Source organism: Terrapene carolina, unplaced genomic scaffold (genome assembly GCF_002925995.2).
Source record: "Terrapene carolina triunguis isolate 2854851 unplaced genomic scaffold, T_m_triunguis-2.0 Scaffold42, whole genome shotgun sequence".
NCBI lineage: Eukaryota > Metazoa > Chordata > Testudines > Emydidae > Terrapene > Terrapene triunguis.
Window position 1 is genome coordinate 56,046,047 of NW_020664393.1, and position 19,712 is coordinate 56,065,758.

A 19,712-nucleotide genomic window follows, 5' to 3' on the forward strand; every position below is an offset into this window, starting at 1 on the left:
GATGGAATTACTACAAAGTGGATGCACAACTGGTTGAAAAAACTTTACTCAGAGTAATTATCAATGGTTCACGGTCACACTGGGATTACATATCAAGTGTTCTGCAGGGGTCTGTACTGGGTTACATTCTATTCAATATTTTCATTAATGAATTGGGTAATGGAGTGGAGAATTTGCTTATAAAATTTCCGGATGGCACCAAGCAGGATAGTGTGGCAAGAACTTTGGAGAAAAGGATTAGAGTTCAAAATGACCTTGACAAACTGGAGAATTGGTCTGAAATCAACAGGATGAATTTCAATAAAGACTAAACAAAATGGGGAGTAGTACTGCAGATCTGGATGTTACAGTGGATTAGAAAATTAAATATGAGCTGACAATGTGATGCAATTGTGAAAAAGGCTAATATAATTCTGGGGTGTATTAATAGGAGTTTTGTATGGTAATCAATTTCTCTTCATGTCCACTGAAGGTAGGACCAGTAGTAATACGCTTAATCTGCAACAAGGAAGATTTAGGTTAGATTATAATTAGCAAGCTTTTCCTAGTAAGAATAGTTAAGCACTAGAATAGGCTTCCAAGGGGCATTGGGGAATTCCCGTCATTGGAGGTTTTAAAGAACAAGTTAGACAAGCAATTGTCAGGGGTGACCTAAGTATATTTGGTGCTGCCTCAGTGCAGAAGAATAGATTAGTTGACCTCTCAAGGTCCCTTAGGGCCCTCCATTTCTATTATTCTATCTAGGCACCAGACATGGATTATAAAGACAGTGAGGACTGTCCAGAAGGTCAATACATGGAACTTGAGTGGATTTGTTAGTAATAAGGAGCCAGTCTAGGTTGCAAAGCATGGACACGAACATGTTCTCTCTCATCTCATGGCAATGAGATGAGCTACAGTGCTGTGCACCAGCTGTAGCATCTTTAGAGCTAGTTACAATAGTTGAGGCTACAGGTGACATTTGTCTGTTCTACTTACCTTAACTACAAATTTGCAAATGGCAACTCCAGACTAAGCTACTGTGACATTATCTGAAAGAATGTGCTAATTGTGCACTAAGGCAAAGGGAAGAATATGGTACACCCAGTAATATACTAGCAGCCAGTCAGGAGTTAGGCAGGTAGGAAATGTTAGAAGTTACACACCTTGTACAGTAATGATAGTTCTTCAAGATGGGTGTCCCTATGGGTGCTCCACTGTAGGTGTGCTTGTGTCCCTGCACTGCTGATTGGAGAACTTTGGTTGCAGTGTCCGTTAGGCCCGCACATGCGCTGTCTCCCCTTGTGCCCCGCCATGAGGCTAGTCAGCATGCATGGGCTAACCCTCCTCAGTTCCTTCTCTACCGCAGAATCATTGACAAGGACTCCGAAGCAGAGGGGAGGTGGGTGGGTTGTGGAACCCCACAGGGGCACATATCTTAAAGAACCATTGTTACTACACAAGGCAAGTAACAACTACTTCAAGTAGTGTCCCTCTGGGTGCTCCACTGTAGGTGACTCCCAAGCAGCATCCCCACAGGAGGGCTGGGACTTTGGAGTTGGGTCAGTTACAGATGACAGCACAGTCGAGCCGAAGATGGCATCGGAGACGGAGTCCCCAGTGATCACATAGTGTTCTGTGAAAGTGTGGACTGACGCCCATGTCACCGTTCTACAGATCTCTGAGACAGGGACATTCTTGGAAAAGGCGATGGATGAGGAGATCGACCTCGTGGAGTGTGTATGAATAGTATCTGGAGGGGTCATATTGCGAACTTGGTAACATTGTCTGATGCAGTTGGAGACCCACTTGGAGAGTCTTTAGACGGATACTGCTGAGCCCTTCGATCTTTCCGCAATAGAGAGGAAAAGTCTTGGGAACGTCCTGAAAACCTTCATCCTGTCCAGATAGAAGGCTCGGCCTTTTTTGACATCTAGAGTGTGTAGTATAGCCTCCCTGTTGTGTCGGTGAGACTTGGGATAAAAGATTGGAAGGTAAAATATTGATTCATGTGAAATAGGGAGGTTACCTTGGGAGTGAATTTCAGGTGTGGTCCAAACGTAACCTTGTAATGAAAGAATACCACGTAGGAGGGATGTGCCATCAGAGCAGCTAGTTCTCCTATTCTCCTAGCCGAGGTGATTGCTATCAGGAAGGCTGTTTTTATTGAGAGGTATGTAAGCGAATAGGTGGCCACGGGTTCAAAAGGAGGCCTAGAAGTCAATCCTTTCAAATACCAGGTTGAGGTCCCATGTGGGAGTAGGAAGTTGAGGTTAGGAGAAGAGGTTAACTAAACAGTTGAGGAACCTTTTGATGGTTGGGTGTGACTGCACTGAATACCCCTCTAGTGGTTGGTGGAAGGCTGTTATAGCCACTAGGTGCGCTCAGAGAGCACTGATCTTTTTAGGGTCAGTGCATAGTCTAAGATATGAGGAAAAATCATGGAGTTGGAGGCAGTGTTTGGCTGATATTTGTAGGCTGTTTGGAATGGTCTCTATGACTGTGGCCAGGGAGAGAAATCTGTGTTGAGGTAGGATAGCTCTGGCCTGTAGCGAGTTGAGGTCAGCCCCTATGAATTCCAGGTGTTGCACTGGATTTTTGGCCATTGAGCTGTAAATCCCGTTCTGTAAACAAATGCATTGTAGGTTTGGTGACTCAGTGAACCTCTTGGAGAGACCAGTCTCTGAGGAGGCAGTTGCCCAGATAAAGGTAAATTATGATCCATTGGGAGTGTAAGTGTGCAGCCACTACTGAGAAAACCTTGGAAAATATTCTCAGGGCTGATGATAGACTGAAGGGGAGTACCCTGTACTAGTAATGGTCTTGTCCTAGAATGAATCTGAGAAATCACCTGCGAGTCGGTAGGATTGAAATATGAAAGTAGGGGTCCTAAAGGTTGAGGGCCAAAAACCAGTCTCCCTCTTCCAACACTGGAATGACCACTGCTAGAGTGACTATCTTATTGAGAGCTCTGGTACAGGTCTCCAACCTCCTTTCTGCTCTTGCTATTTCCCAATACCCAACAGGAATTCTTTGCCCCATAGATGTTGAGGTACTAGTTCTATGCCTCCTAGCTGAAGGAGACTACCTACCTCTTGTTGTAGTAAACTCTAGTGAGAAGGGTCCCTGAAGCGGGACAGGGAAGGTTGTCGTGGAGGAGGCGAGGTAAAATGAATAGAGTACCCATTGCAAATGATCTCAAGGACCCATTGGTCCGATGTTGCACATTTCCAGGTGCTGTTGAACACTGCCAACTGGTGACTAAATGGGTGGATAGCGGTGGTAGGTTGTAGCTGTTGGGGGGAAGTGGTCTATTGACACCTCGACCAACATGTCAGAATTGGTGTTTGGACGTAGATGGCTAGGATGCGGAAGATTGCAGGCCAGATGGTTACACCTCGAAAATTTATTCTTTTTCTTCTGCAGCTTGTAGTAGCATTGATTCAGATATTGGGAGGTGTGTGGTTTGTGCTGCGGCTGCGGACTAAACGTCCTCTTTTGCCCTGGTACGTAGATGCCCAGCAAATGGAGAGCAGCTCAAGAATCTTTCAGGATGTGAAGAGAGGTATCAGGCTTTTCCGTGAAGAGTTTAGTGCCTTCAAAGGGAAGGTCTTAGACGGTTGACTGTACCTCCTTTGGGAAGCCCGAGAAATAGAGCCATGATGCACGTCGAATCACTACTACCGTGGAGATGGACCTTACCACTGTGTTGGCTGCATTGAGGGCAGATTGCAGCATTGTTTTTGCTACTAACTGTCCCTCCTGAATAATGGATTTGAATTGGTCGTGGCTGCTCAATAAAATCATTCAGTTTCAAATAATTTATGAAGTCTTATTTCGCTGTCAGGGCTTGGTAATTGGTGATTTGAAACTAAAGTGTGGCAGAGGAGTACTCCTTCATCCCCCAAAAGTCCAAAATGCTTCCAGTCCCTATCGTAGAGAGTGGACCTCATCAGTGGGAATTAACAGTGTCAACCACAATGGAGTTGAGTGGATGGTGGGAGAAGAGGAACTCAGTCTCCCATGCTGGAACATAATATTTTTTGTCCGCCCGCCTGCAGGTCAGTGCCACCAACCCTGAGGTCTGCCAGATGGTTCTTGCTGGGTCCAGAATGGGTTTGATAAGGGGTAGGGTGATCTCTGAGGAAAAGAATGAGTGGAGTATGTCAAGGAGACAATGGTGGGTGTCCTTGACTTCCTCTAGTGATATTTGGAGAGTGTCCGCCACTCTTTGGCCAGGTCCTGGAAGAGACAAAAGTCATTTTCCAGAGATGGCAGGGAATGCATGACAGCCTCATCCGGGGAGGAGGAGGATATGGTCCTTGGGGTCACTTCTTGCTCAGCAGCGCCCTTGTGATCCTCCATGATTTCTTCTGGAGGTTCCAAAGCTCTGGAAGCTGCGGCTGAAGGGATGTGCCTCAAGGGTTCTTGGATGGGGCTGGAAGCTCAAGAGGCATGGTGGCAATATGCAGCCCAAGGGTCCCAGTCTGGCCATTGGGGTGCTGGTGTCAGAGGTCAGTGATGGTGTCCAAGGGTGGACATACCAAGATGGTGGTGGTGATGAGGCCATGAGGGTATGCTTGAGTACCCTGCTGTTACCGGCTACTGTAAAGGAGCCTGGGAGTACTGTGATGCCAGCTCATCAGGTTTGCTATGCAAGCCCTGACTGAAGAGCGGGAGAGCATGTCAGGGCAGCAGGGAAGACTCCCATGCCGTTGAAGACTCGCTGCGGAGGTTCCAGCACTAAGGAGAGGAGACTCTGGTATGTCCAATACATGGAGGTCCCCAGAGTCTCAGAATTCTGGTGGTACCGACTGACTTGATGCTGTTGGCAGTGCCCGGGGGGAATGGAGATCTTGTCCATATATGTCGCTCTCGTGCCCAGTGAGGCATCGATGGTGGTACCAATGTAGTATTTCATTCCAGGAATATCTTTTTAGAGGAGTGCTTACTCCTATCCTTATCCCTTGGTGCCGTTGACTCGATGCCCGTGCCCATCGGGTTCATGGACTTGTCAACAGTACTTGCCACAAAGGACTTTTGAGAGTCATGGGTACTGGTCTGAGATGGTCTTGGTGCCGACAGTATTGAGGATATAGCCACAAATGTTTTTCAGCGTGCTCTATCTCGGGGCTCACTGTAGGGACTTCCCACTCTCTTTTTCAAGGATTAGTAGGAGAGGTCAGTGGGGCTTATTTCTTCAACCCATAGCCTTTAGATATTGAGGGCTGTGGGGAAGACTCACGTCTGCCAAGTGATTCGTGGTGTGGGTCTGGAGAGCCGCCTCCATGAAAATAATAATCTTTCTGAGCTCTCTGTCTTTATGAGACCAGGGCCTAGCTGCTGGCAGAGATCACACTTTTGCTGAATGAAGCCTTCCCCGAGGCCGCAAATGCCCAGGCAGTGCTTGTCTGTGACAGGGATAGCCTCTTTGCAAGAGAGGCACTTCTTGAAGCCCGATGAACCACACATACCCATTGGGGGAAGGGTCCCCAACAAGGGGGGGGGGGGGAAATAGTCTTATTTTATTTTTTAAATTTTCAGGGGGAAAAGATATGAAAAAGGGAAAATGCTACAACTACAACTAAGAACTAGGAAGCTAACTACAGAGATGCAAATCAAAAGTAATGGTCCCAACAGACTGCGAATAGCTCCGTCCCTAGCCAGGGGCGGTTGAGAAGGAACTGAGGGGGGTTAAGCCAGCATGCACTCACTAGCCTTGTGACGGGGCACGAAGGGAGACAGTGCATGTGCGGGCCTCGGAGACCCTGCTACAGAAGTTCTCCGGTCAGCAGCACAGAGACGCAAGCACACCTAGGGACACTACTCAAAGAAGAATCGTCTGTTGCACTCATGTTTATTCATACAATGAATGTGGGTGGTCTTATTTTGATATTTCTTTAAGAACTGCACATTTTTCTTATCACAGAAGTTTATCGGGTTCTTCCTGATATTTCTAGCTGGTTAGAAGGGAGAGATGTTCTAGATTTGCTATAAATAACTATGCAGGAGGCTGGCTGTGAACTACTTATCCTTTTGGACAGAAGTGTTACACAATTGGAAAAATATCCTGTACTCAAATAGTCACTGTTGGTAGATTTTAAATGAAGAGCTTCACAGTAAACAAGCTAAACAACAACATAAATTAATGCATCTGTATGATTCTACAAACTTAGAGTTAAAAGACAACTCTTAAGAGAAAATCTTAATAGGTAGCCCATTTAGGGGGGATGGGGATGAAAGAAGTTAGAAGAGCTGCTTAAAAATATTCTGCTCAAAGATTTATTTAATTGCAGCATTAGCCATCAGTGCAAAATAATTTCTTTTAAAAAACTTAATTTAACACCCCTCAAGGTAAACAGCACTCAGAGTTCACCATTAAATACAGCATTGGATAACATATAGGTCATGCTAGCTTTCTAACTACTATAGCACCAGCTTCCAGCTGCAGTGCATCTGCCTGCGTGACTTCTTCTAGCAAACAACAACAGACTGTCACATACTTACTAAGTAATTAATAGTTGTGCTTTCCTCCCCGCGGCCCATATACTTGAAGAAGCGATGATCTGCCACCACTAATATCTTGCATGTGTTCTTGGAGTGGTCTGCAATGGCTCTTTTCTCCCGAAGGATGTTCACTGATTTGAATGTTGAAGTGAAATCAAATATATTAGACACACACATTCCTTGACAATTAATAACATCTTTAGTTTCCATTTGATAACGTGATTAGTTGGGTTTTTTAGAGTAACCCCTCTGAAAGCATAAAAAGTCTTCCTAATACTCCTCCAACCTATTTGTTCTAGGAAAGTAGTGAAGAACAGTAAAACTGTACAGGGAAAAAGTAAAACTAGCTTTATTTCTCCAGCCAGTCAACTAAGCCTTTCACATTATTTTCCCCTTAACCAAACCTCCCATCTACACCCCCCGTGTTCTACCAATCCTGGCAGAGAAGGGCTAGATCCAACTCTACATAGAGTCAATCATGGCTCCAAAGACTCTCTAGAGAAGAGCACTAGATGCCATATAGCCTCTCTTTGTACATCATAAAGAGACAAAAGCAAGGCACAATCCCATAAAGCCATTTTCAGGTCAACTTTAAAGCAAAACGGGTAACTATTAAATCATTGAAAAGGTGAGGGACTTGTATTGGTCAGTTCTGTGCTTTGAAGGAGCCAAATATCCTTTCTGAGCATCCTCCTTCCCCCAAATTGGTGATGGCCTTTGGTGGTGTGTTTGCCCTCCCCTGCAACGATGAGTTTTAAAAGTGATATAAGAGAGAGACAGCAAAGTAGACAATTTTCTAAACATGAAAGCCTCATGGCCAGATACTAGTCTTACATTACTACGTAGCTATATGAATAGGTTTCAAACATTTCACTCTAAATAGCAGGATGCTCACCTTCATTTAAATGGCTGCCCTCTAGTCCTTCGGGCAGTAATTCTTCCTCCTTACGTTTTAAATAGCCACACACTTTGGGGGACTGTAAACGTGAGAAATCCTTAATATCTTCAGATCTGTAGACCAAGAGTCTTTCATCTTGAGTATTATCTATATACCTCCAAAGTGGCTAAAAGTAATACAAGAAATGCAAGTGATTTAGGTATAGTGAGCATGCAAGGGCTTCTAGGATTATACATATTTAATAAATATGGCCAAAAAGTCCCACTAAAAATAGCCACAGCTGTGTACATAGAACTCAGGGCCTTGTCCCACCTACTTTACTCACACAAGTAGTTCTACTGATTTCAGTAGGACTATTTGCATGAATAGCACAAGCGGGATTCAACTCCTTACATTGAGAAATGGTCAACAGATTAAAAAAAAAAATAGACATCAAGAATTCTTAGACCTTCTTAACTGCCCCATGGGCAAAGCAGCAGCAGCCATCTACATCTTCATCAAAAGGTAGGGAACTATGCAGCCACTTTTGAAGCTTTAAAACAGTACTTTCAAAAAAGTTTATTTGTAAGAAAAGAAAGCTGAGAGGTCTCTCCCCCCAGAATGGTCCTAAGAACTGCAGGGGTGGGCACAGGTAGGAAATTTACTACTTAGAACCCTGCCTCATTCAGTATAAGCCATAATAGATCATATGGAATACGTGAGTGCACACTTGCATATTTCATGAGTCCGCAGGTACTTCATGTGCAAGTTCAGCCTCCCTTCCCAGTAGCACACTGGGAGATAGTTATTAAAACTCCCTTTTAGTAACAATATATTACCGTGCCTGCATAAAGTATAGTTTTTTAAACTCTCATAACTCATCCAAATTAATCCCAAATTTTCACAGGACATATTAAGGAAAAAAGAAAAATGTGTTGTTAAAAATCAGTCTAATCTAATTTGGGACCACAAACACTAAAATGTCTTAATCATAATCACATGGTGTCACTGCAGGGCAGTGTTAAGGCTGTTTGAGTACCCTGACTGTGCACTTCCCTTCCTTAACATGACTGGATTTCTTTCAAGTTTAACTTTAACAGTGAATTCCTGGGTTTATAAACTCTTGGTTTTGAGATAACTGCAATATCCATAGAATGTGTTTTACCCCAACTTACTAATATGCATGGTCAACCTCCACACTCTTAACATACTTTTTGTCTGGAAATATACTGCATAGAAACAACTCTTTATGGAAGTATTTAATAGTCTATTTGTGAGATATTTATTGATATTCCCAGCGTTATGTCAGAAGCTCAAAACAGTACAAGAATGATAAACAACAAGAATGAAATACTAGGTTTTCAAACTAACCCTGGAGAAAAAAAAAGTTTAAGTGCCAAATCCAAAACGTTAAAAGCTCCCCAAGTCCCTTCTTATGTAGAAGACAGGCACAGCATGTTACTCGAGAAGACATTGGTATGTCGCTAATGTTACAAATGTTACCCAACTTACTTTTTAAAAGCTTTTTCTTGTTTGTCAGATACAAATCTTTACTATGGAGGTGAAAAGCCTCAGAGTTTTAGCAAAAGTTCCTCTACAGTTAGATGCAGAAATAACTTATCAAGGGTCATCTCTAAGAATCTGACAAACTCTGCTCCTTTTTTATTGTAAGGTATAACTGGGATGACACCGGACACATATATAGATGCAGAGAAGTCTATATAAGGAATAAGTTTATATTAAAATAATAAAATTAAAATTTAGTATTCTAAAGTAAATTTAGTCAGTCCGTATTACATAGATGACAGGTTACATTGCTGTTCTTCAACCACTTTTCCTTGGTTGATACAAATGTCATTTTAACTGATATCTTAAGAGGGCACTAAGAGCATAAAGAGTATAAAAAGAATGTACTTAATTTTGACACCTCCTACTTCTGTATTAGTGAACAAAGCAAATAGCACATTAGAAAACATGCATTGTTCAAAAATGCTTCCCCAATACGAAAACAAAACTTTAAAGTGGGTACTCACTCTTCTGCATAAATGAATCTAAGATAGTAATTCCTAAAGTGGTTTTACCAGATGCCCTGGACCTTGTAGTTACCCCACACTTTTAAAGTGCTGGCACGACACACACTGAGCAAACAGTGAGCTAGAAGGAATTCATGCACATCAAAGGATTCCACCGAGGATATAGTTTATTGATGATGTTCAAGTGGTCTGAAGTACAGTAGAACCTCACAGTTACGAACTGACCAGTCAACCACACACCTCATTTGGAACTGGAAATATACAATCAAGCAGCAGCAGAGACAAAATATATATAAAGCAAATACAGTACGGTACTGTTAAATGTAAAAAAGGGAAAGCAGCATTTTTCTTTGTCATAGTTAAGTTTCAAAACTGTACTAAGTCCGTGTTCAGTTGTAAACTTTTGAAAGAACAACCATAACATTTTGTTCAGAGTTACGAACAACCTCCATTCCCAAGGTGTTCATAACTCTGAGGTTCTACTGTAATGACAAGTTGTTTGTTACACCATCAGATTGCCAAGATGCCTGTATGGCCTTATTTTCAGTATTCCTGTGATGTAGTCTACACATTTAATGGCTCACAAATTTTAATAAGGAACATTCTGCTTTCCTACAAACAATTTCTCACTGTATATTTATTTACATAAACATGCTGCATTCAGTATGGAACAACAATCTGTTGCTTCTGCCAGTGCTTAGAACTATGCATTTTTCGATATGACTGTGTGGAAAAGTTACGCTTACAAAAAATCAGTCAGTGCCCATCCCTCCAAAACATGTTTTTTCAGCTACAGAAGTGTAGGTGGCTGGGGTGGCAATAGGGAAATAGTATTGTTTTTCATCAAAGATGTTCCTATTTTCTCAATCTTGTTTTCACAGCAAACAGTACCTCTACATTGTATTCTTCGCCATCAGTGTTGATTCTTACAGTAAAGTCTTCATCACCTATGTGCGCTATAACCTTGGAATTGTGTTCACCTTTAAATGTAGACAAGAAAAATTAAGTTAACTGATGTGACAACTGACTGATCTATTTAGCAAATGGCATCCCCTCTTCTTAAATCAATACTGCTTTCTCTGTAAAGACCAGAGTAGTTTTCACTCTAAAGCCCTGTGCTATGCTATCAGGAAATCCAGGGAGACATGTTAAAACACAGTCTCCAATTCTGTAAAAGTGATATGCACTAGGATGCCTTTTTTTTTTTTTTTTTTTTAGGCAAAGGTGGTCAGAGTGGCCCAGGGGATTAGTAATGGGTTATGGAGCCTTTTACCAACATAAACAATTAACAAACATCACCATACTCCAGGGATTGGCAACCTTTGGCACGCAGCCCACCAGGGTAAGCACCCTGGCGGGCCGGGCCAGTTTGTTTACCAGCCGCATCCGCAGGTTCAGCTGATTGTGGCTCCCAGTGTTCGTCGTCCCAGGCCAATGGGGGCTGCGGGAAGTGGCGCGGGCCGAGGGATGTGCTGGCCGCCGCTTCCCGCCGCCCCCATTGGCCTGGAGCAGCGAACCATGGCCAGTGGGAGCTGCGATCGGCCGAACCTGCGGACGCGGCAGGTAAACAAACCAGCCTGGCCCGCCAGGGTGCTTACCCTGGTGGGCTGCGTGCCAAAGGTTGCCGATCCTTGCCATACTCAGTGGACGTGCCAAGGTTTAAGACTGGGCAATACTTTCATCCAGAAGAGTTGTCTATCCAGACCTGATTTGAGGCATTTTATCATGATAGCGAGGTTTCACTGCCACTAGCTGGGCTGTTCTTGTTTTGTGAAAAGGACTTCAGTTCCTAGTACTGTAAAATCCAGGATCTCAATGGGAATTAAAGTCAACACTCATTTTTAATAGAGCAGAAGCCACAGTGGACATAGTGTGTATTTTTGTAAAATACATCTTGATGATTTTCAAAGCCAGATTGTAAACCCTTATCTCAGTACATGCAGCACCAGCCTCACAAAATTGTCAAGAAAATTGACCAGCACAGGAACAAAATCTACCACTCTGACCACGCTTGAGGACAATGAAAAAGCAATGATACACGATTCACCAGGGGCCAGCAGATTTTGACAAAGCTATGCTACTCCCCAACAATGATGTGCAGTCTAGCTCATACTAACCAACTACATGTCCAGTGAAGAATTCTTGCCATTGTACATGATACTCCTTTTCCTTGCCTTTACCGTCCACTATTAGTGCTTGAAAGTTTTCAGAAAAGTGTTCAGCCGTTGACGTTAGGTATAATTTAAAGTGCCTGTAAAATAAATTTACTTCCATTTAGTTTTAAGTGAACCACGCATAAGGAAACAGACATCAGCTTCTTGTTCTACTGAAACCTCTTTGGATGTTAGAAGACAATGACTCTTCAATTAATAAGATACAAAAATATATGCTATTTGTCAGAATTACGTATGACAGTACTTTTCTAAGAGCCATTTATAACATCTGTAGTCAATGTTTATTGACAAGAAAAAAATGTTATTTTTTCCCCAAAGTTAATATAGTCAGCCACCCTTGCCAAAAGGTATTCAAACAAGGCTGATTTCTTCTGCATTGCTGGTCTTCAGAGAAAACCAGACCAGAAGATTTAACAAAACAGGTCAATGGTAAGTAATAAGATATACCCCAATGATCCCATTTCCTGAAATATGTCCAGAAAACCTTGACAAAACTTGGCATCCATAGCCCTTAATGGAAAACCTATAGCACATGGAGTTTTTATCTTGTCTGCCACCAGTGTAACAGATTTTGGGGTATATATCAGCAATTATCCTTGGGATAGAACCGGCAGTATTTTGAAGTGTTTGTTACAATGGAAGTGGAAAATGGACAAGGTATCAAGCAATATAAAATAGGAAAATGGGAGATTTTTATCTATTTACTCTAGTATTTTGCTCTCATTCATGTTCTGTGCCTCCTGCCTCAGATGGAGGTAGAAAATATGCATACCAACTTATGTGATGCTGTATATCATGGTAAATATTAGTTGTGGATTTCTGGAGGGGCTGGGGAAGGGGAGGGCACATGGAAAGAGGTGAGATGAGGAGACTGCCTGACTGAATATGATCAGTCTACACCTTTTAGCGGGAGATGATTCTCGTTGCATTTCAAGTTCAGAATTTCAGTGTTTAGAAAGGTAGGGGGATTTTTCCTCAGATGGTCAAATTACTGTCTCCAACGCCCTTGTTCCTGGCCTCATTCCATCTCTTCCCCCCCCCCAATCTTTCGATCAAACACCAGTCCCCATCAGAGCCCAGAATGTCTTCCCAACATTTCTGTAACAAACTGAGAAATGCTTTGTGGAATGGGGCCGTCTACACACAATGTGAGCAAGTGGACTAAGTCCCCATAAACACCAATTCTCAGGCAGCACAACATGGTAGCCACAGACCAATAAAACACAAGGAGACAATGAGACTTTCAAGAAATGTAAGGCAGGCAAAAGTAGTGGAAGGAAGCCAGAATCTGAAGAAAAAGTAGGATCCAACCCAATTAATGAAAAACTAAGGTAAACAATAAAATGAAGGAAATCTCAATCACTGCTTCTTTAGTAACAGAGGAATACAATATAGTTAAATAATCTTCCATTCTCTTGGTCTCTGTGAAGCAAATCACATAACCATGCATATCATTGACCCATAAGAATTAGCCAATCGTAACAGCAAATGCAAAAGGCATTTCTGTTTTGGCAATTATATAGTATTCATTTCAAAAGATTAAAAAAAAATCACATAGAATAGAAAACAAATATTAAACCAATATTTGCCACTGATGATTTCATTACCTACGCAAGGCTGAAAAACTTAAGAGTCTCTCTATATGCGATTCTGGCTGGAGGTCCCTTTTCCTTAATGAGTGTTGCTGGATATTCGACAGAGAGAGGATGTCATAATCTGAGAGCACGGATTCAAGCCTCTCTGAAATAGATATGGAGACAGTTTATAACTGTTTCAAGAGGAAAATACACATTAAAATTAAACAATTATTATAGCATCCAGCTGTAACATACATTACAGATATTCCACACTCTGCAATCCACTTTAATTTTAGAATAATTATAGTGCATTCCTGTAAAGATGCTTTTTATACAGTCAGTGAGATGTTATAGTATGTGACAGGCACGGATAAATTCACAGTTAATGAAATGTGTTCTAGTGGGAAATTTTTTAGCCCACAGCTAGTGTCACAGTTTTACCATGACCCAACCAATAATTTCTTAAATTGCACTTGTGTTGCGTATGCACCCTCCCATCCATTGGATCAGTTCAATGGCTTCTGCTTTCCTCGAGTGGGCCAGAATAATTCATTAACTCCCTCTGTCATCTAATACAGTGGTTATCAACCAGGGGTACGTGTACCCTTTGGGATACTCGAAAGTCTTCCAGGGGGTTCTCAACTCATCTAGATCAGTATTTCTCAACCTGGGAGCTGCAGCCCCCGGGAGGGGGTGTCACCAGACGGGTTTAGGGGGGATTGCAAGTGCAGGGCCGGCATTAGGGGGTGGCAAGCAAGGCTTCGGCTTCAGAGAAGCCTCACAAGTGAAAAAGAGACTCAAGTATCACCCTGAAATGTAAGTAAAATATTTATATTCCAATTGATTTAATTTATAATTATATGGTAAAAATGAAAAAGTACGCAATTTTTCAGTAATAGTGTGCTGTGCAGGGTGGATTTGATTTAAATCAAATTGATTTAAATCACTAGTCAGGAAGACTCTATTTAATCATGGATTTCAACATAAAAGTGCATTCTTGTTGGTTGTTATAACCTTAATACATATCTTCACAACTCAGAGATAGATATAGGTTTCATTTTTAGAAGGTATACACTATATATTTTTAAGTGATTTATTTTGAAAACTTTTCAGATTAGTTTTATAGTTATATCAGAAAATGAATGATTGTTTGGTTATTTCATTTACCAAAGGTAATTGAAGCAGATATTTATGAAGCCATTGGGGAGGTGAACCATCTCCATTTCAACAGGTTAATCATTAATATTTGGAGGATTTTCTTGCCATGTTGTATTAGGAGGAGATCATCACCAGATTGACATTTAAATTGTTTTATTTAACTAAAACCACAACCTTAAGTATTCTGGATTTTTTCTCTTCAATAGCAAACATATAATATTTTAACAAAACAAGCCTATGATTTTTTTAATTTAGTTAAACATTCAAGATTTTTAAAGTCAGGTTTGTTTTTGTTAAATTTGTTTTTAACTAAAATAGTTAAATGAATTTTTTTTTAAAAGAAACAAAAAGTTAAATCAACTATGTCAGCCAGTTCAACATGAGAAACTTAAAATATTGGCTTCTGCAGCTAACTCAGTCGTCTTCACCTTCATTTTCCTGCTTGTTCATAATCTGGAAAAGAAAAACAAGCTTTTCTGCTTTTTCAGGTCCCAAATGATTTCTCAATTTGGAATGAATTAGTCCAAAGGAAGAAAAATATTCTTTCTACACCGGCAGAAGAAGCGACTGCTGTTAAAAGTGAGATTATCACTTCAACAGTCGCTGAATCCAAGTGCCTAAGTGACTTCCAACAGTTCACTGGTGTGACTTTCTTTAAAGCATCATCAGCAAACATAAATTTCTTGAATGGTTCTTATTCCCAAACTGGGTCTCTTTTATGGCCTGCTGCCATTATAGGTTTTCCCTTCTAGTGAGAGAATGATATGGTAGATCTCAAATCGATGAAGGCTACACTCAGAAAGACCTAAAGACTTCTGGAATATGCTGCTCAAACAGTTTCACTTTTGTTTCTACTGCCTGTCCCTCCCTTCTCACATTTCTTCCCAGACTTCTTCTCCTTGTCCAGATCTATTCCACCCCCAACAATCTTCTATTCATTTTTGAAACTTTGTACTTTTAGAGAGAGGTAAGGGATTGACTCTGTGTACACAAATTTGCAGAAGGACAATAGGGTTGAGGTCAGTTATTTCTCACCTCTATATATTTATTTATTTAAAAACATTATGGCTGTTAACAAGCATGTTATCTCTGGAGACACAAATCCACAACTGCAAAACTAAGCATCTCTAATGGTATCTTCTAGACTAACCACTGAGTCCCATTGGGCATCTAGAAAGATTAACCTAAATAATCTATACAGAAGCCCCTGGAGCCCCATAAAATTGGGTCCCTAATCCATGAACTATTGGAACTCATTTACAAAACTTTTCTTAAACATTACATGACTATATTGTCTCTCACTATAGAATTAGAATTTATAATCCCTATTTCATGATGAGATATCTTTGAGCTATAATGTATCTTAATTAAAACTATTTTTAGATAGGTTTTTTCCTCAAAAAGCATTTTATCAAAAAAATCTGATTTAAATAAAAAAATCCGCTTTTTAATTATTTTTTAAAAAGTCATTGATTTTTATCCATCCTGGTGCTGTGACACTTTTGTATTTGTAGGTCTGATTTTGTAAGCAAATAGTTTTTAAGTGAGATGAAACTTGGGGTATGGGACAAATCAGATTCCTAAAAAGGGTACAGTAGTCTGGAAAGGTTGAGAACCACTGATCTAATATATGCCAGACTGCATTCTGTTCTCCTCCTCCTTTCGGTGGAGGGGAGAAAATTTTCCCAAATGAATGTATTTCCTTCAGGCATTCCCCTTCCCCCACAACTTCCTGCAATAGTTAGAGAATGGATGGCCCTGCACTGGAACGCTAGAAATTTGAGGGGGAATCCAAGCTCTGCCACAGACTTCCAGTGTGACCTTGAGCAAATCACTTAGGGCCCATCGGGAGTTAGGTGCTTTTGAAAAACCCATTAGGTTCTACCTGCATTTTCAGGTGCCTAGGTACCTTTAGAAATGTGGCTTTAGTCTCTCTGTTCCTCAGCTCCCCATATGCAAAATGTAGAAAATACTTCCTTTGACTTCTCTATTTATACAGTAAGCTCTTAAAGGGGACAAATAAGAGGGGACACAATAAAAGTACACCTCTACCCCGATATAACACGATGCGATATGTATCCGAATTCGGATACAACGCGGTAAAGCAGCGCTCCAGGGAGGCGGGGCTGCACGCTCCGGTGGATCAAAGCAAGTTCGATAGAACGTGGTTTCACCTATAACACAGTAAGATTTTTTGGCTCCCGCAGACTGTGTTATATTGGGGTAGAGGTGTATATAAAATAATGCTCTAGAGAAGGGAGAACAGAAACTTCTGTTCTTCCTGTCTCATAACACAGAACAAGGGGATGTTCAATTAAATTAAAAGGTGGGGAATTCAAAACTGATAAAAGGAAATAGTTTTTCCACAGAACACGTGATTAAGTTGTGGAACTTATTGCCAAAGAATGTTGCTGAGATCGAGAAGTTAAGATTTCAAAAGTGATTGGATATTTATATGGATATCAATAATATCCAGAGCTATAATTAATGATAATTTTGAAGGGATATTAAACCGCATGCTTCAGGGCTTATCCTAACTTCTAACAGAGATCAGGATGAGACCCATCGGGGGGCAGATTATCTGACATCTGCTACCCTGGTGTTCTTACGCCTTCCTCTGAAACACCTGGTGTTGGTACTTGTCAGAGACAGGCTAGATGGACCTTGGGTCTGAACCAGTGTGGCAGTTTCTACATACCTCAATATGGATATGTTCAATGCCTAGGCACAGTGGGACCCCTTCCCTTCCCCTACCCCATCTCAGCTGGGGTCTCTAAGTGCTACTGTAATATAGATTTATTTATTTTACCGTAGCACTGTGACAGCCACACTAATGGCCCAACTACCAAACCACGGTCTTAAGAAAGTGCTTATCTAAAGATCCTAAGATTTCTAATTTTACAGGCCAGTTAGTTAAATAGGCAACACTGCTAGCCCACTGATTTTTCCTGAGCTCTTAGGTAGTCGGTTAAGACTGTCAGCTTGAAAAAAAAATGAATTAGGAGCAGCTTCAGGAACCACACCTGACCCTCAGTGTCTTCTTCCGCGCCCTCCATCAAGGTATGTCCCTGGGCCCTAGATGCAGAGCAACAACTACAGTATATTATTGTAACTGGAAAGAAGGGGGGACACTCGGATTTAATTGTCAAGGAGGGTGAATCGATTTGTGTGTGTATTGGGTTTGGGGGAACTTCAGGAATCTAATATAGGGGAAACTAGGGCAGGGACCACTCCCCCCTTCTGGCAATGCACAAGAAGCCCTGGCCGGGGCACGGACACTCTCACCCTCAAACGCAACTGAAATATGGAATGCCTGTGTTTTGTTGCATCATGAACAGATCAGTGATTCTCAAGCAATTCCATACTTAGACTCCCGACACCCTCCCATGTTCCCATTTAGCAATATGAGAAAGGAGGATGCAACCGCACTGCCTAACAACTGTTTGCAATTCCCAGATTTGAAGAACCCACAACAGATTATAATGGTTTTCAAGTAGAAAAACCTGTTCTTAAGGATGTTTTCTCACCTGTGCAAAACTGGTTTGGGTTATTCACAATCTGTTACAGGTAGCATGGCCATAGTTAACTTGTTTCCAAATGCAAAAATGGTCTGATTCACACAATGAGAAAAAAATCCTTAAAGTCAAATTTCACACTTCAAAACCATTGTAATCGGTTGCTTAGGGTGCAGTAAGCAATAAAACAGGTGTTCCACAATTCAGTCATTTGTCACACATCTAGATGGCTCCTGTCACACACTGAAAACTCTGAAGGCTGAGAGGTATGGGAGTCTGCTTTCCTTTTGACACTCATTGCCCTATGTCAGCTTCTCTCATGCAGCAGTGTTTGGGAAAAATTAAAAACTAGCAGAGGGAGCAATTAGCTCACTCAGTGAGTCTTTTCCATCTTTAGATTCTGTGCAATAAATCTCAGTCTCTTTCAATGATCTCAGCTAAGGAGAATAGTCTCTTTCGTTAGGCAAAAGGAGGCCAGCCCCGCATCTTCTCTGGTAGCATCTCCAGAGTTAGCTTATTGACACACAAGGAAATATTAAAAGAAACTAGGAGTGTAGAGTTGATATAGTGGCTGAATAATAAGACTTAGAGATATGTAAAGTAACAAATGACAACCTGCTACTCTGATACTCCTACTTATTGTATTAAATGAACAAGAAAACACTTGTTAAATTAAATGCAAACACATTTAGGATGGATAAAAAAAAATATTTCTGGCAACATATAAGATGTGCTGCTGCCAGGTATTATTCAGTCAATTAGCTCAGATATCAAAAGAAGAAAAAAAGAATCTAATAGTATCTGCTAAACACTGATGCCTCTTTATCTGTAAAATATGTTTAAAAACCTACAGACAAGAGAAACTCAAGTTACTTGTTTATCCAGCCTTTGTTAAAGATGAACTGTAAGTAGTTCAACAAAATAAGCTCCGATCCTGCACCAGGGTCCAACTGTACACAGCTCAGTAAAAGGATTGAGGCCACAGTAAGCAAATGTATTTTGGCCAAGTTTAACCACCTCTTCCGCCTTCATTCTCCACTAGCCTTCTACTGCCTTTGACACAGTCAGCCCTTCCCACTCCTCCATCCCCAGCCTCTCCCCTCTGGGCTTCCATGACACTGTGCTGGGTCAGATCTTCCCTTTCTGCTCTCTTGTAGTTTCTTTCCAAGGCTCTAACTTCTCCTCTTTCTGACAGAGTCCAGCTTGGCTCCATCCTTGGCCCTCTTCTATTCTTCCTCTGTAATCTCTCCTTGGTAAGTGTCATACGCTCCCCTAGTTTCAGCTATGATCACATTTATATTGATGACTCCCAAATCTATATCCCAACTCCCTGCCTCTCTCCCTCTACGTAGTCCCACATCTATAACTCTCTCTCTTTCCTTTAATATTTTGCTGCCACAAAGATGACTAAACAGTCCCCCAGGCCCTCTCCCCAAAACTGAAACCACCACACTTGTCTCCTATGTTCATAACTTTGAGGTCACCTTTGATTCCTCCCTCTCTCTTTCTCCTTTCATATCCAAGCCATGTGGGACATTAGGCAGGTTAAAATATTTTTATTTCAGTGGGGTTAAGACTTTGCAGATCCCACTTGAGCACAGACAAACATTTTCTTTTTTTTAAAAGGTACATTTTAACAAGCATTGCATCAGATCTAATACATCACCATAGAACTAAGGTATTTATTATTGCAGGGGCCACACATCCTTAATCAGAAGTGGAGGTAACTATATATTTTTAGGAAAGAGAAAGATGTCCAATGTTCAGCTACCAATTAAAGTGCTACTCACATCTTTCAACTCCCTTAATTTCTATGATCAACAAAATAAGTTCCCATGATCTCATATCCAATGTATTGCCCTGAAAGCAATAAATAAAATGTAGCAAAAAAA

The 19,712-nt window shown here is 41.3% G+C and overlaps 1 protein-coding gene across 1 annotated transcript in view; it reads right to left on the reverse strand.

The window, feature by feature from the left end:
- ADAM17 (ADAM metallopeptidase domain 17) overlaps positions 1-19,712 on the reverse strand; it is a 58,998-nt gene that overhangs the window by 24,813 nt on the left and 14,473 nt on the right. Inside the window, 5 exon segments of the mRNA XM_024213251.3 lie at positions 6,487-6,617; positions 7,382-7,550; positions 10,288-10,376; positions 11,514-11,647; positions 13,178-13,310. Of these exon segments, the coding sequence (XP_024069019.3) occupies positions 6,487-6,617; positions 7,382-7,550; positions 10,288-10,376; positions 11,514-11,647; positions 13,178-13,310 (656 nt within the window).